At 43.4% G+C, this 26,352-nt stretch overlaps 1 protein-coding gene across 1 annotated transcript in view; it reads left to right on the plus strand.

The window, feature by feature from the left end:
* MYO1F (myosin IF) overlaps window positions 1-25,550 on the plus strand; it is a 273,313-nt gene extending 247,763 nt beyond the window's left edge. Inside the window, exon 28 of the mRNA XM_086947211.1 lies at window positions 24,719-25,550. Within this exon, the coding sequence (XP_086803337.1) occupies window positions 24,719-24,795 (77 nt within the window). The 3' untranslated portion in view covers window positions 24,796-25,550. The remainder of the gene's footprint in view (window positions 1-24,718) is intronic.
* Window positions 25,551-26,352: the final 802 nt, after the last annotated feature.

Here is a 26,352-nt window from a genome sequence, read left to right on the forward strand (position 1 = left end):
CCACACCGGGACGCAGCGGATGATAGGTGAGTGAGGCGAGCTCTCAGCTGGGCTTTTGAACTTTTGATGCGCTCTACACACTTTGAGCCCTGTGGGGTCGGGACGCATTCATTCCAATTGCATTTGTCCGCGTTCTTAATTATCCCTATTGTAGCCACACCTTGGGCTCATCAGCGCAGTCCAGCCCTGCCGAACACTCAGGGGGCCTCTAGGTCGGGATCTGTAGGTGAGTTGAGCGTTTTGAACATGCTCTTTTGAATGGTTTGATGAATCACAGGGACAGTGTGCTGTTATGCTTGACATCCCACACAGCGGTGTCTACATTTTAATAAATCCACCCCCACACCTGGTATAGTACAGACAGGTACTAAGATACGTGCTGCTGCATTTTTTAACTGTAACTGTTTTTAATGTTCACCTGCACTAGTCACAACATGAATCACAGACCTTACCATAGCGTGTGCTTCACAGTTGTGCTTCACAGTGTACAGTGCACACTCAGTACACACAGCATGCGGTGGATGAGAACACCACCACCCTGGCATTATATGTTCTTTCTGGCAATACAATGACTGGCAATTTAACCTTTTCCTTATCCTTCCTCCAGACATAGACATAGGAGGACCCACTAAGGTAATTTTCAATAACATGTGATACAAGCATGATGTTATCTTCACTTTTTGGTCCTGAAGAATCGCGGTAAATGCACCATGAGCGAGAAACATGTTGACCACATGCACCACTAGTTCCTTCTAGGGTTACACAACATAATTGGTTAACACCTAGAAGTCTAGCTTCACCTTTTAACCATAGCTAAGGGACCCTCAGAATAAAAGTCAATTCAGGTACCCTTATCTATATTTTAGCCACCTCACTAGAGGAATACACCTACCTGCCCACATACCCCCACTTCACCTACAGGCAGTTGGAAAAAAGATCTCCGCCAAAGAGCCCCTCTCTGAGGTGTGCCCGTCGGGGGTTGCACCGCCTCCCCGACGAGGAGCAACCGCCGATGATGAAGCATGACACTCCTCGGGGTGTGTGAGGCAAATAAATCCAACATAATGGATTCCCCAGGGTATTAATAACATCCCCTCTCTTTCCCTTTCACGCCAGCAAGAACTTGCCTAAACTCTACCTTCTCGAGGAACAGTACAGCAACCCCCATTTTTGGTGTATCTCTCTAGTACTTCGTACAGGACACTAAGCTGTTACTGGACCTTCCACCAATACTGTGTGGTAAATAAGTGTCCTTTCTGTCTCCCTCTTTTTTGAAATCTCCTCTGTGAAAATGTCGTCATTGAAACGCCATCTCTTTGGGGGAAGGATAGATCTGGAACCTACTAGTTTAGTTTGGATGCTGGAGTGGTCTGATACAAGTTTGGGGGCAATGTTGGTTTCTTCAATAAGGTGAGTGAAGGGGCTATTGATGAGGATATAATCGATCCTGGAGTAGGAATTATGGGGAGTCGAGTAGAACGTGTATTTGAATATTTTTGACAGGATTATTTGTGGTGTTCTGTTTTGGCCTAAGCAAATGATAAATGGGATAAATGTGATACAAGCAATACTATGCAAGCTTTGACACAGCAAATATGTCTGACATTGGAAGCCAACCTTTTGGCTTATCAATGCTTAATTGTTGATAACATGCTTGTTTTGTAATGGTTTTTGCATAATTTTATTGGTGGGAAATCTGCTGGGCTCTGTCAATTTAAACAAAAGACTGAAATCAAATATATTTTTAGTATCAAAAAGCACACACTGCCATATATGCCCTGGCACTTAAATGGGACTACTTAGGGGCCGATTCCGATCTCGTTAGGAAAGCCTTCAGACGCGTCGGTTACAGAAAGCTTTCTGTACAAATCGCACTCCGGGAGTCCCACCGACTGACTACGATGTGTCTGTATGTTTACGGACTCGGTTCGATAGGACTCCGATTGAATTCAATGGGAGCCTGTATACCCAACGTCACAAAGGCTCCCATTGAAAAAAGGGGCGGTTGAAGAAAAGCGTGCACACTGTGGTGGGCACCCCGTGGTGCCCCCCAAACTGTGAATGAATGGAAATGGAGGACCCGTGGGTACCACCCCTCGACAGATTTGGAGGGCCCCAGGTGAAGGGAGCCCTGCTACGGGCCCCTAAAGTCCGATTCCCACAGCTGTTTCGTCTCGTCAAGACCGAGTCCGTACAGCTCTCTGATCCGGTCATCGTACTCACTGAATCGGAAACCATCTCCAGTGAGCTGCACGATTTGGCTCCAAGTATGGTCCAGGATGCCCGCCACCCCTTCCACCACCAATCCCAATGGTAGGAGACAGACACATTTTTGAACTTTTGGAAGGCAGGGGGGCCTTAAAAACATTTCATTTATCATGTACAAAATTCAACTTTCATTACACTTGATGAAGACAGGTATCCAGGCTAACCTTAACAAATCTCTAATACAAATTTTCCTAACCGAGTTTAACATCATGACATCATGCATTGCATACGAATTTTGATCATCCTATTGTTAGGGGCCAACGGCAAGGTCTTAACTGGTGTCAGATCCCTATCAACAAATTTCCGCCCTCACGTGTGAGTGGCGCATGCGCAGAGGACTTTACCCTCGTAGCCATCCGTAACTTCCCTTGTCATGGGGCCCCCTTCCACTCGGCGCCATCTTAAGGACGTCCGAGTTCCAGTGTGGGGTAACCGTAAGAAGGACAGCGTGGACTTCCCCCCTTTCCCCGCACTCTCTTCCGCCGCAGCGGATATCCGGCCCCCGGGAAATTCGTGGGAGGGGCATATGGCTGTCTCCCCCTGGGAGGGGCCTATGGCCGTCTCCCCCTGGGCGATCCCATCCGTAATGGGACGCCGCCCCCCGTGGGAGGGGCCAATGGCCGCCTCTCCCCGGGCGCTCCCATCCATAATGGGTGGCGCCCCCACTAGGGACCTTGAAATCACTGCTCACTGATCATGACCTTACCGCCCGACCGAAGACTAAATAAATACGACAGTTAAAGACCTACTAGTGGGAAAAAACCTATGCATAATTTATATCACAGCTAGAGATATCCCTCACTGCTACCCCGCCCTTGTAGAGCGGATGTCCCAGAATAGTACCCAACATACTATAAACATTGCTCCAAAGGAGAAAAAGGTCCTATAACAGAGAAACCATTTTAATTGCATCCAGTTTATCACAATTCTACAAAGGAAAAAAGGCCTATAGACAAGTATTCAATTGCATACACAATCTTTAGAATCAATCTACAATGGGAGAAAAGGCCTAGACAAGACGTTTATGCATCACAATCAATTGCAAATCACAACTTTGTTTACTCCCAAACTTCTGCAACAGGGGCTGATGGGTGGGTCAAAGAACTGCTGCTTGTTCCCTTGAGGGCTCACGAGCGAAGAGTGGTGCAGCCTTCAGAGCGCGGGAACAAGAGGACGCTTGCCTGGACCCCCGCGCCTTTTAACTTGCAGCGGGGAGGCGGGGTGGCATCCCACTCCCGCCCAAAAGTGCACGGACTTCCGGGCGGGTGTTAGGACATCCCTCTTAGGCGGCGGGGGCGTGCTCCAACCACGCCACTTCGGGCATACCGGCCGGGGACACGCCCCGCGCCTGCAAAGGTTTCCCAGGCGGTCGGGGCACCCAGCCATACGTTCGGGGTGACCGAGAGGTCTCCCCTTTCCATATGGTCCGGGATGCCCGCCACCCCTTCCACCACCAATCCCAATGGTAGGAGACAGACACATTTTTGAACTTTTGGAAGGCAGGGGGGCCTCGCGACCCCCCCGGCCGTATTTATTAGAAATATGAAACAAAATTTAAAACTTTAAATTAAAAACGTTTCATTTATCATGTACAAAATTCAACTTTCATTACACTTGATGAAGACAGGTATCCAGGCTAACCTTAACAAATCTCTAATACAAAGATTTCCCTAACCGAGTCTAACATCATGACATCATGCATTGCATACGAATTTTGTACATCCTATCGTTAGGGGCCAACGGCAAGGTCTTAACCGGTGTCAGATCCTTATCAACAAATTTCCGCCCTCACGTGTGAGTGGCGCATGCGCAGAGGACTTTACCCTCGTAGCCATCCGTAACTTCCCTTGTCATGGGGGCCCCCTTCCACTCGGCGCCATCTTAAGGACGTCCAAGTTCCCGTGCGGGGTAACCGTAAGAAGGACAGCGTGGACTCCCCCCCTTTCCCCGCACTCTCTTCCGCCGCAGCGGATATCCGGCCCCCGGGAAATTCGTGGGAGGGGCATATGGCCGTCTCCCCCTGGGAGGGGGCCTATGGCCGTCTCCCCCTGGGCGATCCCATCCGTAATGGGTGCCGCCCCCCGTGGGAGGGGCCAATGGCCGCCTCCCCCCGGGCGCTCCCATCCATAATGGGTGGCGCCCCCACTATCTGGCCCCCCCACAACTCCTATAGGTCATGTCTCCTCAATCCCACTAGCCAAGCTATCATGTCTCCTATCAATATGTCATTCCCCACCCTGGACAGGTGTACCCCATCATCTGAATAACAGTGGTCCCCCCAGATGCACCCGTGAGGTATACTTTGAAGGTGGTTAGATCGAAACAATTTCTCCTTTTTATTGTTGACCCTCTTTACCGAATGGTTCAACGCTGTCGTGGACAACCCACCCCTCCATACCCTCCTCGGAATCATGTGTGACCAAGCTATTGTGCACCTCGGGAGTGTCTTTGCTAACCAACTAACTGCTGAAAGTATGTGTTCGATTAAAGCCCGTCTGCCCAACCTCACCACGTCATTGCCCCCAATGTGCACTATGACTACTGATGGCGGTGACCTGTGCCGCCCTAACAATTCTTCCACAAACCTTTGCAGTCGGTCAATACACAAACCGCCCTTCCCATGGAAGGTCACCCTGAAACCATATTCCTCAGATGTGTGAATTGCATCACCTGCCCTGAATATGTCCGCGGCCCATCTCACGTATGAGTGGCCCACGACCCAGACCACTCGTCTTCCATTCCTCGCTCCTGAAGTGGTGGTTAGCTGATACTGGGCTGGTCCAAATTTCCACCCTGTGTCACAGGCTCGTGAAACTGTAATCCAAACAAAAGACAACAAGCGTGAGTGTACTTATAAATTACAACATGTGCAACCGCACATAACGTTTGAAACAGTCTGAAGACCATCGCCCCATCTGTTTAACATTGTCTGCCTGCAGACCACCGGCCGTCGCTTCTGTAGCGGCCCCTATCCTGAATGAATGAGTTCCAAAATCACTCTGGTTCAAGCCCGCAGCTGCAATCGTGATCACCAGCACCATTTGGAACTGTAACTTTGTTAACGGGGTGCTGTCAGCATGCCGCAGCAAGCCCCCCCCCCCCCACGTCGTCTCCCTTTGCTTTAGGTAGGCCTCAACATGCATCACTGGACAACAGGGACTACCCGGAGCGCGCTGCAACACAATGCTACTCCCCTGGGCCTCCTGATCTGTCTTTGACCTGGCAATCGTGATCAGCAGGGAATCCCCCCTCACTTGCGTGTGGTCCCTGCACAGACCCCCCTCGGTATCCCTTTTATTGGCAGCCACTAGTTCGCCTACCCGCAGGGCCCCATAGAATGCCAGTGCAAATGCTGCCCGGAATAGGACAACCTCACTAGGTGAGGAGCACGTCTCCCCTAGTTTAGCCAGCAAGGCGGTCAACCTGTCAAATCGTATCGGATGGCTGGTATCCCTTTTGCGCCCCTCTAGGCGCCGCAAGCAGTGCAGCGCCTTTCTGACTATAAAGGAGTCCGTCGGGTCCCTGATCCCTTGGAGCTGAGCCATAAACGATATGGCGGCCTTATACCGACTGGCGGTTGCCGCCAACCGGCCCTCCTCATGAAGTGCCACAAAAAATTGGGTAAAGGACCCCTCCTGACCCCATATATGCTCCCATTCAGGGCCCAAAAAGGCGCAGTACGAGCGGAACGCCCCTTCATAAGCTTTCCTTGTCCTGGGCACTAAACTGGCTGCCACGAGGTTTTGTAGTCCGGGGCGCCGATTTGCCATAGCGCTTCGGGAAATGGCGCTGCCACTAGCTCCGCTGAGGGTAAACAATCCCTGAATGCCTGCATTTTGAAACGAGAGAGCGCATCAGCTGCATTATTCAGTACTCCCGGCACATGTTTTGCCCTGAATTGTACATTTAGCTTCAAGCATTTCAACACAATTTCTTTCAACAATCGCAATATCCACTTGCAGCGTGCTGCCTGCTGGTTAATGCACTCCACCACAGTCATGTTATCAGACCAGAATATCACCGAGTGGTTTCGGAACTCTTCTGGCCAGGCCGACAACGCTACCCAGATCGGGAATAACTCTAGGAAACCAATGTTGCTCGTCAAGACACTTGCCTCCCACCATGCTGGCCACTTCTGGGCCGACCATCGGTTACCAAGGATCGCGCCAAACCCCACACTGCCCGCAGAGTCGGTCCATAAACCTAACTCTGCTGACGAGGCCGGGGTTTTGCTCCAGACTACCCGGCCATTGAAATCCGCCAGGAATGCCAGCCAAATGAGCATGTCCTGGCAAACCTCTGCCGACAGTCTCGTGCGATGGTGCCCTTCTTTGAGGGCAACCATGGCCTGGGCAATGGATCGTGAGAAAGGGCGAGCCATCGGTATAACCCTCAGCGCAAACTTCAACTGTCCCACTGTTTGCTGTAGTTGATGCAGAGTCACCTTGTCGTTCCTAAGACATTGTAGCAAGGAGGCCCTGAATTTGGTGATCTTCTCCGCTGGCAGACGGAAGCAACCCTCCACGGAGTCTAGTTCAATACCCAGAAACTCCAGGGAGGTAGTTGGCCCCACTGTCTTACCTGGCGCCAACGGAACCCCGAAACCCCGCATGAGCACGCAAAATTCCTGCAACGCCCGTGCACCGTCCCGAGAGCCCGCCGGGCCGAGAAACAGGAAATCATCGAGATAATGCATCACATGTTGTTGCCCTGAGGCCCTCGAGAATGCCCACTCCAGGAATGAGCTAAACATTTCAAAGTAGGCACAAGAAATTGAACAACCGATCGGCATGCACATATCCATGTAGTACTTCCCCTGGAATGCGAAACCCAACAAGTGCTGATCCTGGGGATGCACCGGTAGTAACCTAAATGCGGATTCAATATCCGATTTTGCTAACAGTGCCCCGGGGCCTAGGCGATTCAACATGACCACTGCGTCATCGAACGATGCATACCTCACACTGCAAATGCCTGCATCGATTGCCTCATTCACGGAAGCCCCCCTTGGCGCAGACAGATTATGTATGAGCCTGAATTCGCCCGGCTCCTTATTGGGAACTACCCCTAATGGGGAACACACAAAATTGGCAGCTGGTATTTCACCAAACGGTCCTGCAACCCGCCCCAAGCAAACTCTTTTGCAATTTTTGTGGCGACCCCAGTCGGGTTGTGCGTAACGGACAGTTGGTTTCTGCATAAGGGGGCCCCTCGAAAATCACCCGCCGGGATCCTGAAGCCATACGAGAAGCCATCCCACAGGATCCCGGCGGACACATGATCAGGGTATTTGCTCAGCCAGGGAGTCATAGCCAAAATATCCACGGGCGATTGCTTAGTCATCCGAGCCACCGGGTCAATCCTGCTTGGTACCCCCTTTTCCCCCGGTAACATTGCCTCTGGCTCGGCAGCTAGTTTCGGGGTGGGAGGTGTTACCACAACCTGCGCAGGCATGCCTGAACCCGCATGTTCCCTGCGGGAATGTCTGACGAATTATCGACAGACAGAATATCGATATACAAATATATCGCAACACAAATATCGAGGGACAAAATATCGGGATGCTATCTTTAAAAAGGTAAGTACCAAAATATCGGAAAAAAAATATTGAATGTTAAAAATATCGTTTTTTGTACAATATCGTTATATTTTAATTAAATAAAAATATTATATTAACAAAATAATAATTATGAATGTAATAAACATGTTTAAAAATATAATATAATATACAATATTAACAATTAATGTAAAAAAAGAATTATTAATAAATATATAATACACAGTATATTTTTCAGTAATAATAACTCTAAATTAATTATTTTAATAACTTATAAATATTTAAAAATATAATAATATAAATATAAATGTATATACAAACAATAGTAATATAAATTACAATTAATAACATAAAATTACAAAAAAATACATACATTAAATATATATAAATAATTTTATAAACATAATTTAATTTTATAAATAAGAATTAATAACAACATAAAAGTAATAATAATAAAATTATAAACATAGATAGCGTATGAGTACAAATTACTATTCCAACTCCAGAGAGCACAACAGTAGAGAAAGTGTTGGATAGCGTAGGGGTAAAAATTACTATTCCCACTCCAGAGAGTGCAACAGTAGGGAAAGTGTTGGATAGCATAAGGGTAAAAATTACTATTCCCACTCCAGAGAGTGCAACAGTAGGGAAAGTGTTGGATAGCATAAGGGTAAAAATTACTATTCCCACTCCAGAGAGTGCAACAGTAGGGAAAGTGTTGGATAGCGTAGGGGTAAAAATTACTATTCCCACTCCAGAGAGTGCAACAGTAGGGAAAGTGTTGGATAGCGTAAGGGTAAAAATTACTATTCCCACTCCAGAGAGTGCAACAGTAGGGAAAGTGTTGGATAGCGTAAGGGTAAAAATTACTATTCCCACTCCAGAGAGTGCAACAGTAGGGAAAGTGTTGGATAGCGTAAGGGTAAAAATTACTATTCCCACTCCAGAGAGTGCAACAGTAGGGAAAGTGTTGGATAGCGTGAGGGTAAAAATTACTATTCCCACTCCAGAGAGTGCAACAGTAGGGAAAGTGTTGGATAGCGTAGGGGTAAAAATTACTATTCCCACTCCAGAGAGTGCAACAGTAGGGAAAGTGGTGGATAGCGTAGGGGTAAAAATTACTATTCCCACTCCAAAGAATTAAACAGTAGGGAAAGTGTTGGATAGTGTAGGGGTAAAAATTACTATTCCCACTCCAGACAGTGCAACAGTATGGAAAGTGTTGGATAGCGTAGGGGTAAAAATTACTATTCCAACTCCAGAGAGTGCAACAGTAGGGAAAGTGTTGGATAGCTTAGGGGTAAAAATTACTATTCCCACTCCAGAGAGTGCAACAGTAGGGAAATTGATGGATAGCGTAGGGGTAAAAATTACTATTCCCACTCCAGAGAGTGCAACAGTAGGGAAAGGGTTGGATAGCGTAGGGGTAAAAATTACTATTCCCACTCCAGAGAGTGCAACAGTAGGGAAAGTGTTGGATAGCGTAGAGGTAAAAATTACTATTCCCACTCCAGAGAGTGCAACAGTAGGGAAAGTGTTGGATAGCGTAGGGGTAAAAATTACTATTCCCACTCCAGAGAGTGCAACAGTAGGGAAAGTGTTGGATAGAGTAGGGGTAAAAATTACTATTCCCACTCCAGAGAGTGCAACAGTAGGGAAAGTGTTGGATAGCGTAGGGGTAAAATTTACTATTCCCACTCCAGAGAGTGCAACAGTAGGGAAAGTGTTGGATAGCGTAGGGGTAAAAATTACTATTCCCACTCCAGAGAGTGCAACAGTAGGGAAAGTGTTGGATAGCGTAGGAGTTAAAATAACATACTTATAAATAAAAAAGAACATTTATTAATCAAAAAATAAACTATTACATAAATAATTACCAATTAATTAAAAATAATTACCAATTAATAAAAACTATTTAATAATTCGTACAAATTAATACTTAATTTAACATAATTAAATTACTTCCCACCCTATTCCCCTATAAACTCACAACCCACTACAGAACATATTTATCAATTAATCAATATTTATTGATTAATCAATTAAATAAAATTAATGACAAATTAATTAAAATTATTTAATAACTCCTACTAATTAATACTTATTTTAACATAATTAAATTACTTCCCACCCTATTCCCCTATACACCCACAACCCGCTACATAACATATTTATCAATTAATCTATTAATTAAAAATGATTACCAATTAATTAAAATTAATTGCCAATTAATTAAATTTAATTATTCATTCCTACTAATTAATACTTATTTTAACATAATTAAATTACTTCCCACCCTATTCCCCTATAAACCCACAACCCGCTACATAACATATTTATCCATTAATCTATTAATTAAACATTAATACCAATTAATTAAAATTAATTACCAATTAATTAAAATTAATTATTCATTCCTACTAATTAATACTTATTTTAACATAATTAAATTACTTCCCACCCTATTCCCCCATAAACCCACAACCCGCTACTGAACTAAAATGCTAAATTTAATTAAATTACATAAATAAATACTTAAAAACATATTATATACATTATAATATACAAAATAATTATTAGAAAATCGATATTAGTAACATCGAAATTATTTACATCGATATTACTACACATCGATATATTTAACTTCGATATTACTGATATCGATATTAAATAGTGTCAATATTACTTACCTTCGATATTGTGTTACATTGATATTTAAACTTCGATATAATTGTATATCGATATTTAAATTTCGATATTATGTCTGTGTACCCCCTGCTGCGGCCTACTACACGTTCCCTTGTTAAAACACCCCCAACATACCCCTCGCTTGTTCCCATTCCCGCCGGATCTAGAATGAGTTTCTCCCCCGTGGGCTGGTCGAAAGGGCTGTGGTTGTTTCTGCTGAAAAGCCCTGAAACCATTCGCACTCGACCCTGTTCCTCCCGCCGAGCCTGGCGTGAACTGCGCATGCCATGATACAGTGTCCAAACAATCCCAAGTCAACAATTCATTAAACTCTTTCGCTTTTCTAAACGACACATCGTACCCTTTCCATGCGTCCCCCCCCATATTTCTCATGGAAGCCCGTGATCCTGCTCTGGTAGCAAGCATGGTCTCCCAACAATTCTGGTGTTCGCTCACCCATAATTGCCACAAACACAGAAAAAGCCCTGATCCAATTCATCATAGACTCCTCCACCCTGAATTCTGCCATTTTAGCCCTCCATTCACTGGGGTGCAACCATTCCTTCTGGGTTTTGGCATACTCTAATTCACGATTGTCCGTCAACAATGAAAACATATTAATATATTTGTTTGCCCACACCATCTCTTTCGTGGCCATCGGAACATGTTGTCATGTTGTGCCAGGCATTCCCGCCTTGAAGGCACAGCGCCCCCCACCCCCATTATTGGGAGCGACTTCTTACCATTTTCCGTCTTACCTCCGGTCGTGTCCGTCGCCTTATTCTAGTTCTCGACCGTGGCCGTGTTCGTCACCTGCAGAGGAATAGAAGGCATGTTCCCTGCCCCCAGAGCCCCTTGCCTGCCTGAGCTGGTCGATAATTTGCCTGGCCTCCTCAGCTGGATCTTCCGCCACCGCGGATCTCCCAGCTCCCTTCTTCAACCAAGGCAATACCGCCGCTAGATGCTTCGCCAGTTCGGGGGGTACCTGTTCCTTATCCAGTGGTGTGATAATCACAGGTATTGGAAATCCCCCATCCGGTGCGGGCACCGGGCTGGCCACTGGGGTTACTGGGACCAGCGGAACTTCCACCGGGACCGGGACCGGGACCTCGCTAGGACCCCTTTTCTCTTTCTTCTTTTTCCCCTTGTCCCCCCCTGGAGTAACGTTTGGCAAAGCAGGCCCCAAAATCCTCTTAGGTCTCACTGAGGGCCCCTCCTGAGCTTCCACTTTCTTCTGGAGGTCCGCTAAGCTGCGACCCATTCGGTCCACCTTACCAAAGTTCCTGTCCATTGCCGACACTTGGTTTACCAGTGTGCGAAGCATCCGTTCCATCTCGGAGCTCTTCCCATTCTTCTTTCCAGGCATATCCGACGTTCTGTTTTCTCTCTGCCTGTTTTCCAGCAGCTCCTCGGATCCCAGATACGCCTCGACGACTGAAACAGAAAAAACAACAATTACCACGTTCAAAAAACTGCTGCTTGTTCCCTTGAGGGCTCACGAGCGTCGAGTGGTGCAGCCTTCAGAGCGCGGGAACAAGAGGACGCTTGCCTTGACCCCCGCGCCTTTTAACTTGCAGCGGGGAGGCGGGCGGCATCCCCCTCCCGCCCAAAAGTGCACGGACTTCCGGGCGGGTGTTAGGACATCCCTCTTAGGCGGAGGGGGCGTGCTCCAACCACGCCACTTTGGGCATACCGGCCGGGGACACGCCCCGCGCCTGCAAAGGTTTCCCGGGTGGTCGGGGCACCCAGCCATACATTCGGGGTGACAGAGAGGTCTCCCCTTTCCACGAGTCAGGCTGCCGAATCGCATTCGGAACCAATTCGCTCATTCCCGATGGCTTCCTCGCATCGTACTTGGTCGCCGGAAAGGTGGACGATTCTTTCTGAAACATAGGCTCTGAATCAGATTCGCTTAATCCGGATCATGTTTGCAGCCTTTCCTAAGGAGATCGTAATCAGCCCCTTAGTGTGTGGGTGTGCTCCTTGTAAAAAGGGAGGAATGCTGTTACTCACAGTCAAGTTAACTAATGGCCGAAGTGAGCTGACCCATTGCTCCATGTTATATACCGTCAAGAGTGGAAGACAAAATACAAAAGACACAATAACAGCCCCATGAAGGAAGAAAAATGGCTGAAAACCTCCCTAAGAAGGTATATTATGCAAATAATTTTAGTAAAATCAAAAGATCTTGAATAACAACTACTATTATAAGGTGATTCCACATTCCTTTCAGTAAAGCAATTGTGCTTGTCATTTCATTATTTATTTGAAGGTGGTTCCACATTCCTTTCAGTAAAGCAATTTTGCTTGTCATTTCGTTATTTATTTGGGGATTAATTTCTTAAATAGATTGCAGGAAGAACTCACTATCCAAGTACTTTGTGTAACTTGCATTTTATAAGCTATTGCCCCGCTGCTATTTTTCAGACCTCTGCATCCTTTCATATTAGCTGGTGATGCACAATAAGCGCAGCTGGAGATCCATTTAGGCAGTTATATAAGGGGGTCACATTTCACATTTAATGACACGGTGCAATTCACATCTTCCTTCTTCAAAAGCACTTAAATTGTGTCCAGTGTTTCCAAACTCTTTCCTCGTTTATGATAAAAACACTTATGTGTCTTATACAGATCAAAAATATTTGACTGGAGATCAGAGTCACAATGATCATCTAATTTTCCCATTTTGAAATCTGCTGTAACATCACTTTAGTTAGGGCCTCATTCAGACCCCTACAGTGTGGGGGAATATAACTCAGCTAGATTATGAGTTGCCCAGCGTCCTCAATATTGTGATGCAGAAATATTGCGTCAAAAATATTGATTACAAGAATTCGTTTACAAAACATGCAAAAATATTGTTTTTTAGTATAAATATATATATTTTATCTAAAATAGTAAACCTTACATATTTTAACAAATTAAAATAATATAAATTAAATACATTTAACACTTAATACTATATATGATTACATAAACATACACACCATATATATATTTGTATGAATAAATATACTTATGTATAATATAACTATTACATTTTTTGGTTTTTTGAATTTATAAAAAGCATATATATAAATATATATATATATATAAATATACAAGTACATAAAAAATAAAAGTATTAATAAATCAAATGCAAAATATTAAAGAATTTACCAAATTAAATAACTATTTAGAAAAATACAAAAAATATTCTTTAAAAAAAAATATATATATATATAATTATAATAAACAGTTAAACAAATAAACAAATAATAATATTACATACATTTAAACAATATTAAAACAAAGAATAAAGTCTGGGAATAATATACTACTCCCAAGCCAGCCAATGCAACAGTAGGGAAAGAGTTGTACTCCGAAGAGGTAAAATTTACTATTCCCACTCCAGTGTGAGCAACAGTAGGGAATGCGTTCCCACTCCAGCTCTGCAGCATTAAAGAAAAGGTTGGACTTCAGAGGGGTTACATTTACTATTCTCATTCTAGTCTTTGCAACAGAAAGCAAAGAGTTGGACTCCAGAGGGGAAACATGTACTATTCCCACTCCAGTCTGTGCAACTGTAGGGAAAGTGTTGGACTTCGGAGGAGTTACATTTATTATTCCCATTCTAGTCTTTGCAACAGAAAGCAAAGAGTTGGACTCCAGAGGGGAAACATGTACTATTCCCACTCCAGTCTGTGCAACAGTAGGGAAAGCATGGGATTTCTGAGGGGTTAAATTTACTATTCCTTTTCCAATCTGAGCAACAATAGGGAAAGTGTTGGACTCCGGAGGGGTAACATTTACTATTCCCATTGCAGTCTTTTCAACAGTAGGGAAAGTATTGGACTCCGGAGGGGTAAAATTCACTATTTCCACTCCTGTCTGTTCAACAGTAGAGAAAGTGTTGGACTCTGGATGGGTAACATTTACTATTCCCACTCCAGTCTTTGCAACAGTAGGTAAAACGTTGTACTCTGGAGGGGGGAAAATGTACTATTTATACTCCATTCTGTGCAACAGTAGGGAAAGCGTTGGACTCTGGAGGGGTACAATTTACTATTCCCACTCTAGTCTGTTCAACTGTAGGCAAAGCATTGAACTTTGGAGGCGTAACTTTTATTATTACCACTCCAGTCTGTGCAACCGTAGGGAAAGTTTTGTACTCTGGAGGGATAAAATGTACAATTCCCACTCCAGTCTGTGCAACTGAAGGGAAAGTGTTGCACTTCAGAGGGGTTACATTTAGTATTCCCACTCCAGTCTTTATAACATTAGGGAAAGCGATGGACCCCAGAAGGGTAAAATTTACTATTCCCACTCCAGTCTCTGCAACAGTAGGGAAAGCGTTGGACTCCAGACTGGTAAAATGTACTACTGCCACTCCAGTCTGTGCAACAGTAGGGAAAGCATTGGACTCTGGAGGTATAAAAATGACGATTCCCACTCTAGTCTGTGCAACTGTAGGGAAAGCATTGAACTTCGTAGGCTTAACATTTATTATTCCCACTCCAGTCTGTGCACCAGTAAGGAAAGCATAGGACTTCAGAGAGGTAAAATCTACTATTCCCACTTCAGTCTATGCAACAGTAAGGAAAACCTCAGACTCTTGGACGGTAAAATGTACTATTCCCACTCCAGTCTGTGCAACAGTACAGAAAGTGTTGGACTTCGGAGGAATAAAATTCACTTTTCCGACTCCAGTCTGTGCAACAGAAGAGAAAGTTCTGGACTTCGGAGAGATAACAATTACTATTCCCATTCCAGTCTGTGCTACAGTAGGGAAAGTACTTCACTTTCATATATAAGCATTACCCTATTACCCTATTAATTTATACCAAATATACAACTTTTAATATGAACGTTATTAATTAACCATAAACAGAGATAAATATATAGAAATGAAAAACAATTAACATGATTAGTAAACTAATTCATAATTAGTCATGAATTTAATAATTGTCATATATTTATCACTTAATTAACTTACCACACTGTTTCCTGACAAATCTACCAGACCACACTAACAATATAACGAAATTAAAATAAATGCAACGCTTTTCCGCCGGCTCTTGTTGAGGGGCCCTTTGATGGGTGGAGGGCGGGGGTTGCCACGCACTCACACATTTGTTCCATGGATATGAGCCGCTCACCTTCCATAATTGCATGCGCGACTATGGGGTGCCACCTACTGAGCGCTACCGTCACGCCCAACTGCTTTACTGGGCAATGTCACCTGAGGTACGGGATGCTGCGACGAGGCCTCCCACGGATTTCGAATCTTATATCACTCGCACATCGTCTATGAAGGGGGTGATTTCATTCCTCTATGATTTGCTATTGACCACTGCTATCTCGCCTCGCCCTAGATACATGGGTTTGTGGGAGGACCATCTGGGGCGGGATATCTCCGATGAGGAATGGTCTCACCTCTGGAGTGATCTACACAGATTTAACCACTCTATTGATCTTCGGGAGGCCCATATGAAGACTATGCTAGATTGGTATCTGTACCCGACCCGGTTGAAAAAGATTTTTCCTTCTGCATCAGACAGGTGTTGGCGGGGCTGTGGTTCCCTTGGGGACTTTCGCCATATCTGGTGGGACTGCCCCATCATACGCCCCTATTGGGAGGAGATACTGTCTCATATCAGGGAAATCCTGGGCTACCCGATTCCAGATTCCATAGGCTTCGTGCTCCTGGGCCTCCGGGACCCGCTTTTGGAGCACCAGACCAGGGCAGACAAACACATCCTTTGGCTCTGCGTAGGTGCGGCCAAGTTGACCTTGGCTGCAGCATGGAAGAAGATGGAGGCCCCTGCTCTTTCCCTTTAGTTCGCTAGGTTGTGGAAGTTGCTGAGTGTGGAGCGTATGGCGGACATTTTCAGAAATGACTTTAAGAACTTTACTTTCAGGTGGGGCCCGTTGGTCCGCTTCCGCTCTTGAGGGTTGCCGTCGGCGGTCTGCCCACCCACCATACGCGCCTTACATCTGTTTCAGGTGTGAAGTCTGCTTGAGCGAACGCCTGTTGCTAGGCTGCCACCACTGGGGGGAGGGAGGTAGCTGGAAGGTTGGAGCCTCGGGGGGGGGGGGATTTGGTTACTTTTTCTTTTCTGGAAGGGGATGTTTTTTTTTTTTTTTTTTTCATGTTCGGCCTCGCCGCAATGTCTTCCTCATGGCCAAGACACTAGGAGGCGCACATGGACTTGGTCGAATAAGCCTCTGACTTGGACAGCCTTGGCCGGTGCCAGTGAGGGCTTTTGGCCCTTCGGGACTTCTCGGGGGGTCCGATGCTGTTCCGGGTGGACTTTTGAGCCTTATCCTGCCTTGAGCGATCACGCTGTATGACCCTTCGTCACTATTACTGCTGCTTGGCCGTTTTGAATTGGCCCCTGCGAGGGCACTTGTTTGCATTTCATGTGATTCCATCCCTTCTCTCTTCTGTTATTTCTGTCTTCCTGTCTTCTCAATAAAAATATCTCTAACAAAAAAATAAATGCAACATAATTAACATAATTATGAATCAGTTAAATATTAATTAATAATCTAATAATTAATTAATAAGTAACTTCCCACCCTATATACCGACAAACCCATCAGCCCGCACTTAATATATAACTCTAACATACAAGTATTACACAATTTACATAATTAATAAACAATTTGTTAATTAACTACATTGTTAATTGTACATTCATTTTTATTTAAATAACTTCCCACCCTACATGCCTACAAGCTCAATAGCCCAGTATCTAATATATAACGTAAAAATATAATTATTACACAATTTACATATTTATTAACCAGTTAAATAATTAGTAATAACTGTCATTCATTATTATTACCTAAGGGCCTATTAGGATGGCGGACGGACCTGCGTCCGTCCGCCACCCCAGAGGAGGAGGGACCGTCCGCAGGGGCAGCGGCGGTCCCTCCGTGCTAATTAGGATGTGACCGCCACCCTGGCAGTCACATCCTGTATTTTTAACATTGCGGCGGGTGCTGCTTGAAGCAGCACACGCCGCAATGTTAAAAAACTGCTGCTTACCTTTGCATGCACGAAGCTGCAGGCACCGCGTGGTGCCTGCCGCTTCGTGCACGCAAAGGCAGGGGGGTACCAGAGGTATCCCCATGTGCACCCCCCACCCCCCCTTCACCCCTGGGGGCCCGCAACACCGTATGCCTTTCCACGGCGGAAATGCCGCCATGAAAAAGGCCAGCCTTGTTAGAGCTTTTCCACTGTGGTCGGAAGGCGACCGCGGCGGTAAAGCTGCGGACGGAAAAAAGATGCCCCAGCGATCATAATCTGGCGGGGGGTCTTTTCTCAGTCCGCAGTGGATAATCCGCTTCCTCCGGGCCGGCGGTGGCTTCCGCCGGCCCGGAGGAAGCGGATTATCCGCTATCATAATCGGCCCCTAACTTCCCACCCTATACTCCTACAAGCTCAACAGCCTGCGCCTAATATATATGAAAGAAATATGTCCATTGTATTTATTAATCAATTAAATAATTAATAATACATTAATTAACTATTAGTTTACTTACCACCCCATACCCCAACAAACCCAGCAGCCCACACCTAATATATAACTTAAAAATATAATTGTTACAAAATGTACATATTTATTAATCAATTGAATAAGTAATAAATTATTAATAAATTACTAATTAATTAACTTCCCACCCTACACCCCTAGCAACCCTCTAAGACAATGAAAATTACTATTAGCAATTAAATTAAAAACATATAAATCACTTACACTTACAAACCATAGTTCGAAATAATATTAACAGTTATACAATCAATAATTTAATATACAAACTAACACACATGAAGCTAATTCAAAAAACTAATTTTTTTTACAACTATATTATTGAAAACGATTTTAACAACAACGATATTATTGAAAACAATATTACTTACATGAAAAATCAATATTCTTGACAATAATATTTCTGAGTCATGATATTTTTTTTCTGATACTTTCGGAACTCTATATTTCTAATCCGATATTGTGTCCAAATACCATCCCCGCCTTCAGGTTATGGAGTACTACAACATCAGGATCGGTTTTACTAGGTGTGGATCTGCGCCAGCTAAAACTGAAGGCACTACTGGCAGAGTCTGCGGTCTGAGGCAAATTCATGGGGATGCTCGCCGCAGCTCTGCAGAAACCTGCCCTGATTTCTTAATTTTTTTAAATTTGATAAAGTTTTATATAGCGCGAACAAGATCCCGACGGATATCAGAACGCTTTACACAAGGATGAAAGGGAGTATAACACTCCAGTAACGATATCAAGTAAAAATACCAAACAGTTGTAGTCCCAATAATCACAGACAAATGGAACACAGAGAGTAATAAAATTAACAGGTAAAGGACAAGCTGCTGTGGGGGGCACACCTTACATCCGAGAGGAGCAGAGAGCAGAAACACAAGTTGGTAAAAAAAGTTGTAGGGTCAATGCAACACATGTTGGTGCACTAGTTGTAGGATCAGTGATTACGAGCAAATGCACATAGCCCAAATGAAGGTAAGAATTTGTTTATTTGATTCCCTCCAGTGCCTAAACCCTTGCCCCACTTTACCACGAGCTTAGCAGGTGGCAGGTGGAAGAGGGAAAGCGCCCATGATTGGACCCATAATAAGTATCCACATGCTGAAAATGTCCCAGTAATACTGAGTCCATGTGTTATTCCAAATTCCATACCAAAAATGTTGAGATTGCCGGAGTTTACCAATGTTATTCTCATATATGTGATAAAGCATTTTTTAGGTCTCGACCTACAGCATTGCTTTAGCAATGCTTGTTTGTGTCGAGATTAGAGTGAGGCTTTCAAAAGTCTACCCAAACTGCTGCAGATTGGGTACAGTTCATGTGAGCCAGGCGGGTGCACAAAGCACACCACAAGCCTCGGCACCAGACTTCAAAGGGATCCGCTTCCCCGCATCAGACTTCAAAGCAATGTGCTCCCCCGCCCCTGCCACAGCAATGCTTCATCACACTCTCCTAACGAGTCTTCCTTCTCCCGCATGTGACCCTACTTGCACCCTCTCAGATCCATCTTCATTCTTTTCTGCTTTTCCCTGTTTCCGCCACGCACTCCATTCCTTTGTGTCTCCTTTCTGGCCTCTTTCCTACTTAACTGTTCATCCTTTCTCCTTTAATCCCATTTCCACCTTCTCACAACCCCTTCAAGCACTGTTATCTTAACATTTGTGTTTCTCTCTGTCTTATAATGTCTGCCCTGCCACCATTTACTTCGGACCCTCAAACACCCTCACACTTCTTCACCCTCACACAACCTCTCACCCTCACACACCCTCACCCTCACACCCTCACCCCACTCACCCTCGCACCCCCTCACCCTCACACACCCTCAGCCTCACACACCCCCTCACCCTCACACACCCTCACTCACCCTCACACCCCCTCACCCTCACACCCCCTCACCCTCACACACCCTCACTCGCCCTCACCCTCACACACCCTCACCCTCACACACCCTCACTCACCCTCACAACCCTCTCACCCTCACACCCCTTCACCCTCACACTCACACACCCTCTCACCCTCACACACCCTCACTCTGACACCCCCTCACCCTCAGACCCTCACCCTCACACCCGCTCACCCTCACACCCGCTCACCCTCACACCCACTCACCCTAACCCTCACACACCCTCACACCCTCACACCCCCTCACCCTCACAACCTCTCACCCTCACAACCCTCTCACCCTCACCCACCCTCACACCCCCTCGCCCTCACACACCCTCACTCACACTCACTATCCCTCACTCACCCTCACACACCCTCACCAGCACAGCATAACAAAACATAGCATAGCATAACAAAACACAGCATAGCATAGCATAACAAAAAAAGCATAGCATAGCAAAAGATAGCATAGCATAACAAAACAAAGCATAGGATAGCAAAACAAAACACACACAACCGCACACACACACAACCGCACACACACATATACAACCACACACACACACACCAGAATAGCAAAACATAGCGTAGCATAACAAAACAAAGCATTGCATAGCAAAGCATAGCAAAACAAAACATAGCATAGTACAACAAAACATAGCATAGCATAACAAAACACAACAAAACATAGCAGAACAAAACATAGTATGACATAACAAAACATAGCATAACAAAACATAGCATAACATAACAAAACAAAGCATAACAAAACATATAGCATAACAAAAAAGCAAAACACAACAAAACATAGCATAGCATAACAAAACACAACATAGCATAGCATAACAAAACACAACATAGCATAACAAAACAAAGCTTAGCATAGCATAACATTACATTGCATAGCAAAACATAGCATAGCATAATAAAACACAACAAAACATAGCATAGCATAACAAAACATAGCATAACAAAACATAACATAGCATAATAAAACACTACAAAACATAGCATAGCATAACAAAACATAGCATAGCATAACAAAGTATAGCATAGCAAAACACAACAAAACATAGCATAGCATAACAAAACACAACAAAACATAGCATAGTATAACAAAACAAAGCATATGATAGCAAAACTAAACATAGCACAGCATAACAAAACAAAGTATAGGATAGCAGAACAAAACATAGCATAGCATAACAAAACATAGCATAACACAACAAAACATCGCATAACAAAACAACACATAGCATAACAAAACATAGCAAAACACAACAAAACAAAGCATAGCTTAACAAAACACAACAAAACATAACAAAGCAAAACAAAACATATAATAGCATGGCAAAACATAGCATAGCATACCAAACACAACAAAACATAGCATAGCATAGCATTACAAAACATAGCATAGCAAAACAAAGCATAGCATACTAAAACACAACAAAACATAGCATAGCATAACAAAGCATAGCATAGTAAAACAAAGCATAGCATAGTAAAACATAGCATAGCATAACAAAACAAAGCATAACAAAACACAGCATAGCATAACAAATCAAAACATAGGATAGCAAAACATAGCATAGCATAACAAAACAAAAAATAGGATAGCAAAACAAAACATAGCATAGCATACAGCGTCACTCTGCACCACCACAGCATCACTCAGGGGCACCACACATCACTATGCGCTACCACAGCATCACTGAACGCCACAGCATCACTCGTTCGCCATCACAACATCACTCAGCGCCACCACAGCATCAATCTCTGCAACCATTCAACAACAACTAGTTCAAATATGTTCTCTCAATGTTTCAAGCTTTTTTACAAATGTTCTTAGATTTTCGTCACAATAAAATACACTGAACATAATCTTCACAAATGTTATTTACAAAAGTTTAAGCTATTGCCATTATAAATTACAATAACTTTTGTTTAAGTATTAATTATTAAAAAATAAATAAAAGCCATTGTTATTTGCAATATCAATGCATGTAAGTCACGTAAATATAACACATATTGCATTACAAATGCTATAGGTGTCACATTTGCGAAAGTTATAGCTATTGGCATTGTAAGTGACAAAGCTATTAATGTCGCTATTTTCAAAAACAAAACATAAATAACAAAGTTGTCATTTACAATACCAATAGCTCAAACTTTCCTAATGCGAGACCTATTGCATTGCAAAAGCTTGTTTTTTGTCTGCCACTGAAGGGATGCCAGCTGAAAAGTGGTTCTGTGCGTCAAACACCATTTTTGAGGAAACTTATATTTGTAGCTTTTTAATGTAAGAAACTGAGTATTTTCCTTGAAGTCATAAACAGCAGTGTGTGTGTGTGGGATCCAGACCACAGCCTAAAATACAAATGTTTTTCTTTAATTTTTTTAAAAGTAGCAAACGAACGATGAAAATAGCATACAATATTTTCAGTTTTATGTTTTAAAACTAGGCAGTTAACTAAAACACAATCCTAAAACATTTTGAAACTAACAAACAAAGAAGTTACGGTCAGATGTATTAAGCATTTGAACAGTCACAAACACCTCATAAGACTTGGTAACCCATTCACAAAAGATGGGACCTCTTCCCCTTTGTGAATATATAAAGACGCATATATAAGAGAGACCCATACCTCCTCTTAAACAAACAGAAAATGTTAACATTTCTTTTTAAACGCAGGTCAGTTTCCATAAGGGAAAACGGGCTGCATTAGAAACAATGTTTGCTTTATTAAAAAGCAATCGAACATGGTGGTCTGTTGACTCCAGCAGGCCACTGTTTCTATGATGGCTGCAAATTGTAATGAGTTGAAATTTGCAACCTATCTCATTAACAAGCATGAGATAGGTCAGATTCTGACCTACTATGATTCGGAATTTTAAGAAATGACCTATTAGTACATAGGTTAGTTCTTAAAATTCTTTACTAGTTGCAAAAATACTGGCTGCAAATTACGACCAGTATTTTGACACCAGTAACTAGTTCAAATGACTCTAAATGTGCTGTCAAGCTGAAACCTTTAAGAGTGAAATCAACATAACTTTGTGGATTCTTGATGTTACCCTGCTCCATCATTTGTGGAAGAGTCAGACAGTTCATTTTGTAGCACGCAAAGATGGGGCACCTAAAAACAAATCTTAGTCAGACTAGGCTTCTGGTTGCTAGGGAGATGGGTGGGATGTTTATAAATTCACAGCAAACCCGCAAAATGTTGAACTGGGGTTTCAAGAAGTAAATATACACTATATAACAAAAAGTATGAATTCTGCAATGAAATGAAGATTGTTTAGATTGTTTGTAGGGCAGGGGATGTTCCTATGTTTAGGGGCATCCCTTACCTAGGATATAAGGACCCTCACCCACCAAGGTTGCATGCTTTATCATTGGGTCCTGCTCCTCATTGGTATGATGGCTGCAATACCCAACTGGCATCCTTTCAGAGCTCTCTGTGGAGTACTTTTATCCTAAGTTTAACAAGCCACAAGATATGTTAAACTTCTCCCTACTAAGGAGATACCTATCTCAAAGGGGTCCGTTTTTTACAGATTGGGTCAAAAGTGAGAGAGAAAAAGTATAATTACCTATGAGAATCCAGAATCAAATAGATTAATCAATGACAATGTCTTACAATAAGATTAAAGCACATTAGAACACTCAAGGCATGATTGACTCTGGAGTCCTAGCTAAATATACAGTCATAGACATCAACCGAAGTTCAAATTTCTCAAAATAAAGAGGAAGCTTTTGCTCGATCAGTTCTCAGAGCCACACGATCTTACAAACAATAGATGTAGAGAAAGGTCTATTAATTTCCTTAAAAATGTGCACACTTGCAATTGTGTTTAACAGCAAATTTGTGAAGGTTAATCCCCTGCCAGGGCCACAAAGCTGGCATTTCCATCACGGAAACAAGTACCAAGAGGGAAGAGCAGGGTAGACTAGGAGGAGGAGCTGTCACCTGGGAGCTGCAGAGACAGTAAGTGCAGGAGAGGATGGCAGGTGCTATTGCAGCACCTTTCCTTCCAAACACCAGGCATCAGTCCGGGCATGGGAAAGTTGCAGATATCCCCAGATGTTATAATAAATAAACAGGACTATCAACATTATAGCCAGGGACAAAATAAAAATTGTGAGCATGATCATGGTAGGAACACTGACAAGACTGCCATAGACCCAGAGGTGATGCACAAGCTAGCACAACCAAGATGTTATTACTCAACAGTTTTTCAAATTGTGCCTTTATCAACAGTAATATTAGGTCACTGTACAAGTTCAATTTGAAGTACATCATACCAGTTAATAACTGTGGATGAAAAGTAAACAAGAAGAGGAAGAATTTAGAGTATGTTGGAAAACAGTCTATAAACACAAGATTGGGGTGTGAAGTGTAGGACTGATCAAAAAAAGAAAGGCTCGCAGAGGTGCAACCCCATTCAAAAAAGTGAATAAAAAAAGGTCTAATAAGACTACAGTGGTGACATATCACCATACAGCAGGTGAAACTGTGGATCGTGCACTAAATTTGCTCAGCAAGAGCACCACTGGTGTGATCGTACTATTTTGTTTTTACTCCAAGTTGAATCAGTCGTAAAAGGATGCCAATGCAAGTTTTTGTTTTTTAAGATGGTTACACTATTTGATGAAATAATTAACATCACCTTTTACCACTATAAAATAATGCTTAGAGGATCTGTAAGTATTTGACATAATTTTGTTTTTGATGATATTAGCTTAAAATCGTTTTCTGTGTTTTGTTCTAAGATGCCTCAGGATGGTGGAAGGGCCGGCTACATGGAAAGGAGGGTCTCTTCCCAGGAAACTATGTGCAGAAGATATAACCTTCATGGGAGGAAGTGCCAAAGACTCTGAAGTTATATGCAGCTTTAAATAACCTCTCCCACCAATCTCCGGCCTTAAAGACTGGATTTGCTCTTCCAAGCTCCATCTTCTAAAGCCTGACCACTTAAATGCAACTCACAAGTGTTGGAACCAGCATGTATCCAAACAAACGTAGACTTATTTTGAGAGACCAGCGAGTGGGAAACAGGGGGCGAGAAAGTCACTAGTGTCTAGGCCTCCAAGATGAGAAAAATCATTTCAGTGCAACTTTGTGGGGCTCAAAGGAGTTATACAGTGGGCGCCTTTTGAGAGGTGGTTTAATTTGTCGCAAAAACTGCACATTTTGTTGATTTTTAATATTTAAATTAATGGTTAATTTTTTTAAAGGTGCTTATTTACTTTTCAACAACTCCCATCTCCCATCTGTTACAAACTGCGAATGTCACCTAATCGCATGATTCTCATCTAACTACCTCAGGTGGATGACGTGCTTTGTCAGTCTTGGTGGGTTATGACAACGAGCTCTCCAAGTTGGTGAGATCTTACAGTTATGGCCATCTCCGGCTGAGCCATTTTTGGGTCTCCTTACTAAAATATTATTGCATAATTTTTCACCCTTGGAAAAAACCTATTGAACTCAGTCGCGATTATATGTAGTTGATTGTGTCCTTAATCCTCTAGATATAAGAAACACAAGCATCTATGTTAAAAAGCTGATTTTTTTAATTAATAAAATAAAGTATTTTTAAAAACATGTTTGAGGCACGCCGGAACAGCAGCCTGTAATCTGATAGTATTATTCATTAACTGTTCTATGCAATAGAAAAAACCAAGCATTGGCAGAACCAACAAGTCTAAAGTTTTTGACCAATTGGCTTTGTCAAGCTAAGTTGCCAATTCTGTGCATCATCGGCATAAAAACAAAGAAAGGAAAAACAAAAAGTAAAAAGTTTGATTATGCAAACGTGTCATGACTCTTGAATTAGAATTCAATTAGTAGAACTAATTCTATGCTGCTCTATAGATTGCTGCTGAATAATTGTTGAACTGCTTGTGAATTCTATTTTTGTCTGTGTTTAGTTGATTACTTTTATTAGGGGATTTTTAAAAATACTTTGTTGTTTCGTTGTGCCACGACGTTCTGCACACAAACCTTTTGCAGACACAGGGAGGATCAGGTGGATTTACTGTTTTTTAGGTGTCTGCAGCGTGAGACAGTGGACCAGTGGTGCGTTAGCCCACTGTGCTCCACTGCTAGCCCCCGCTAAGGCGGTTTTTGATACCCACCATTTTGGGAGTGGGCAGAAGGGATAAGTGTTATCAGTCTAGTTGTTAGATCGATAATATGGATTTAAACGCAAGTGCTGCACATCCACACAGGGGGCATGCCACTGGCACGCCAAAGGCAAGCCCGTCTGCACCAGTCGGCACCTGAGCATCAGCAAACACCAGGACCCCTACACATTTCACCAGAGGTGAGAGACCTCAGGTTAGATTCTCACATGAGACTTTGCTTGCTATGGACCCAAATGGCATGAACATGGCTAGTTGTAGTT

This window comes from Lissotriton vulgaris, chromosome 12 (genome assembly GCF_964263255.1).
Source record: "Lissotriton vulgaris chromosome 12, aLisVul1.2, whole genome shotgun sequence".
Taxonomy (NCBI): domain Eukaryota; kingdom Metazoa; phylum Chordata; class Amphibia; order Caudata; family Salamandridae; genus Lissotriton; species Lissotriton vulgaris.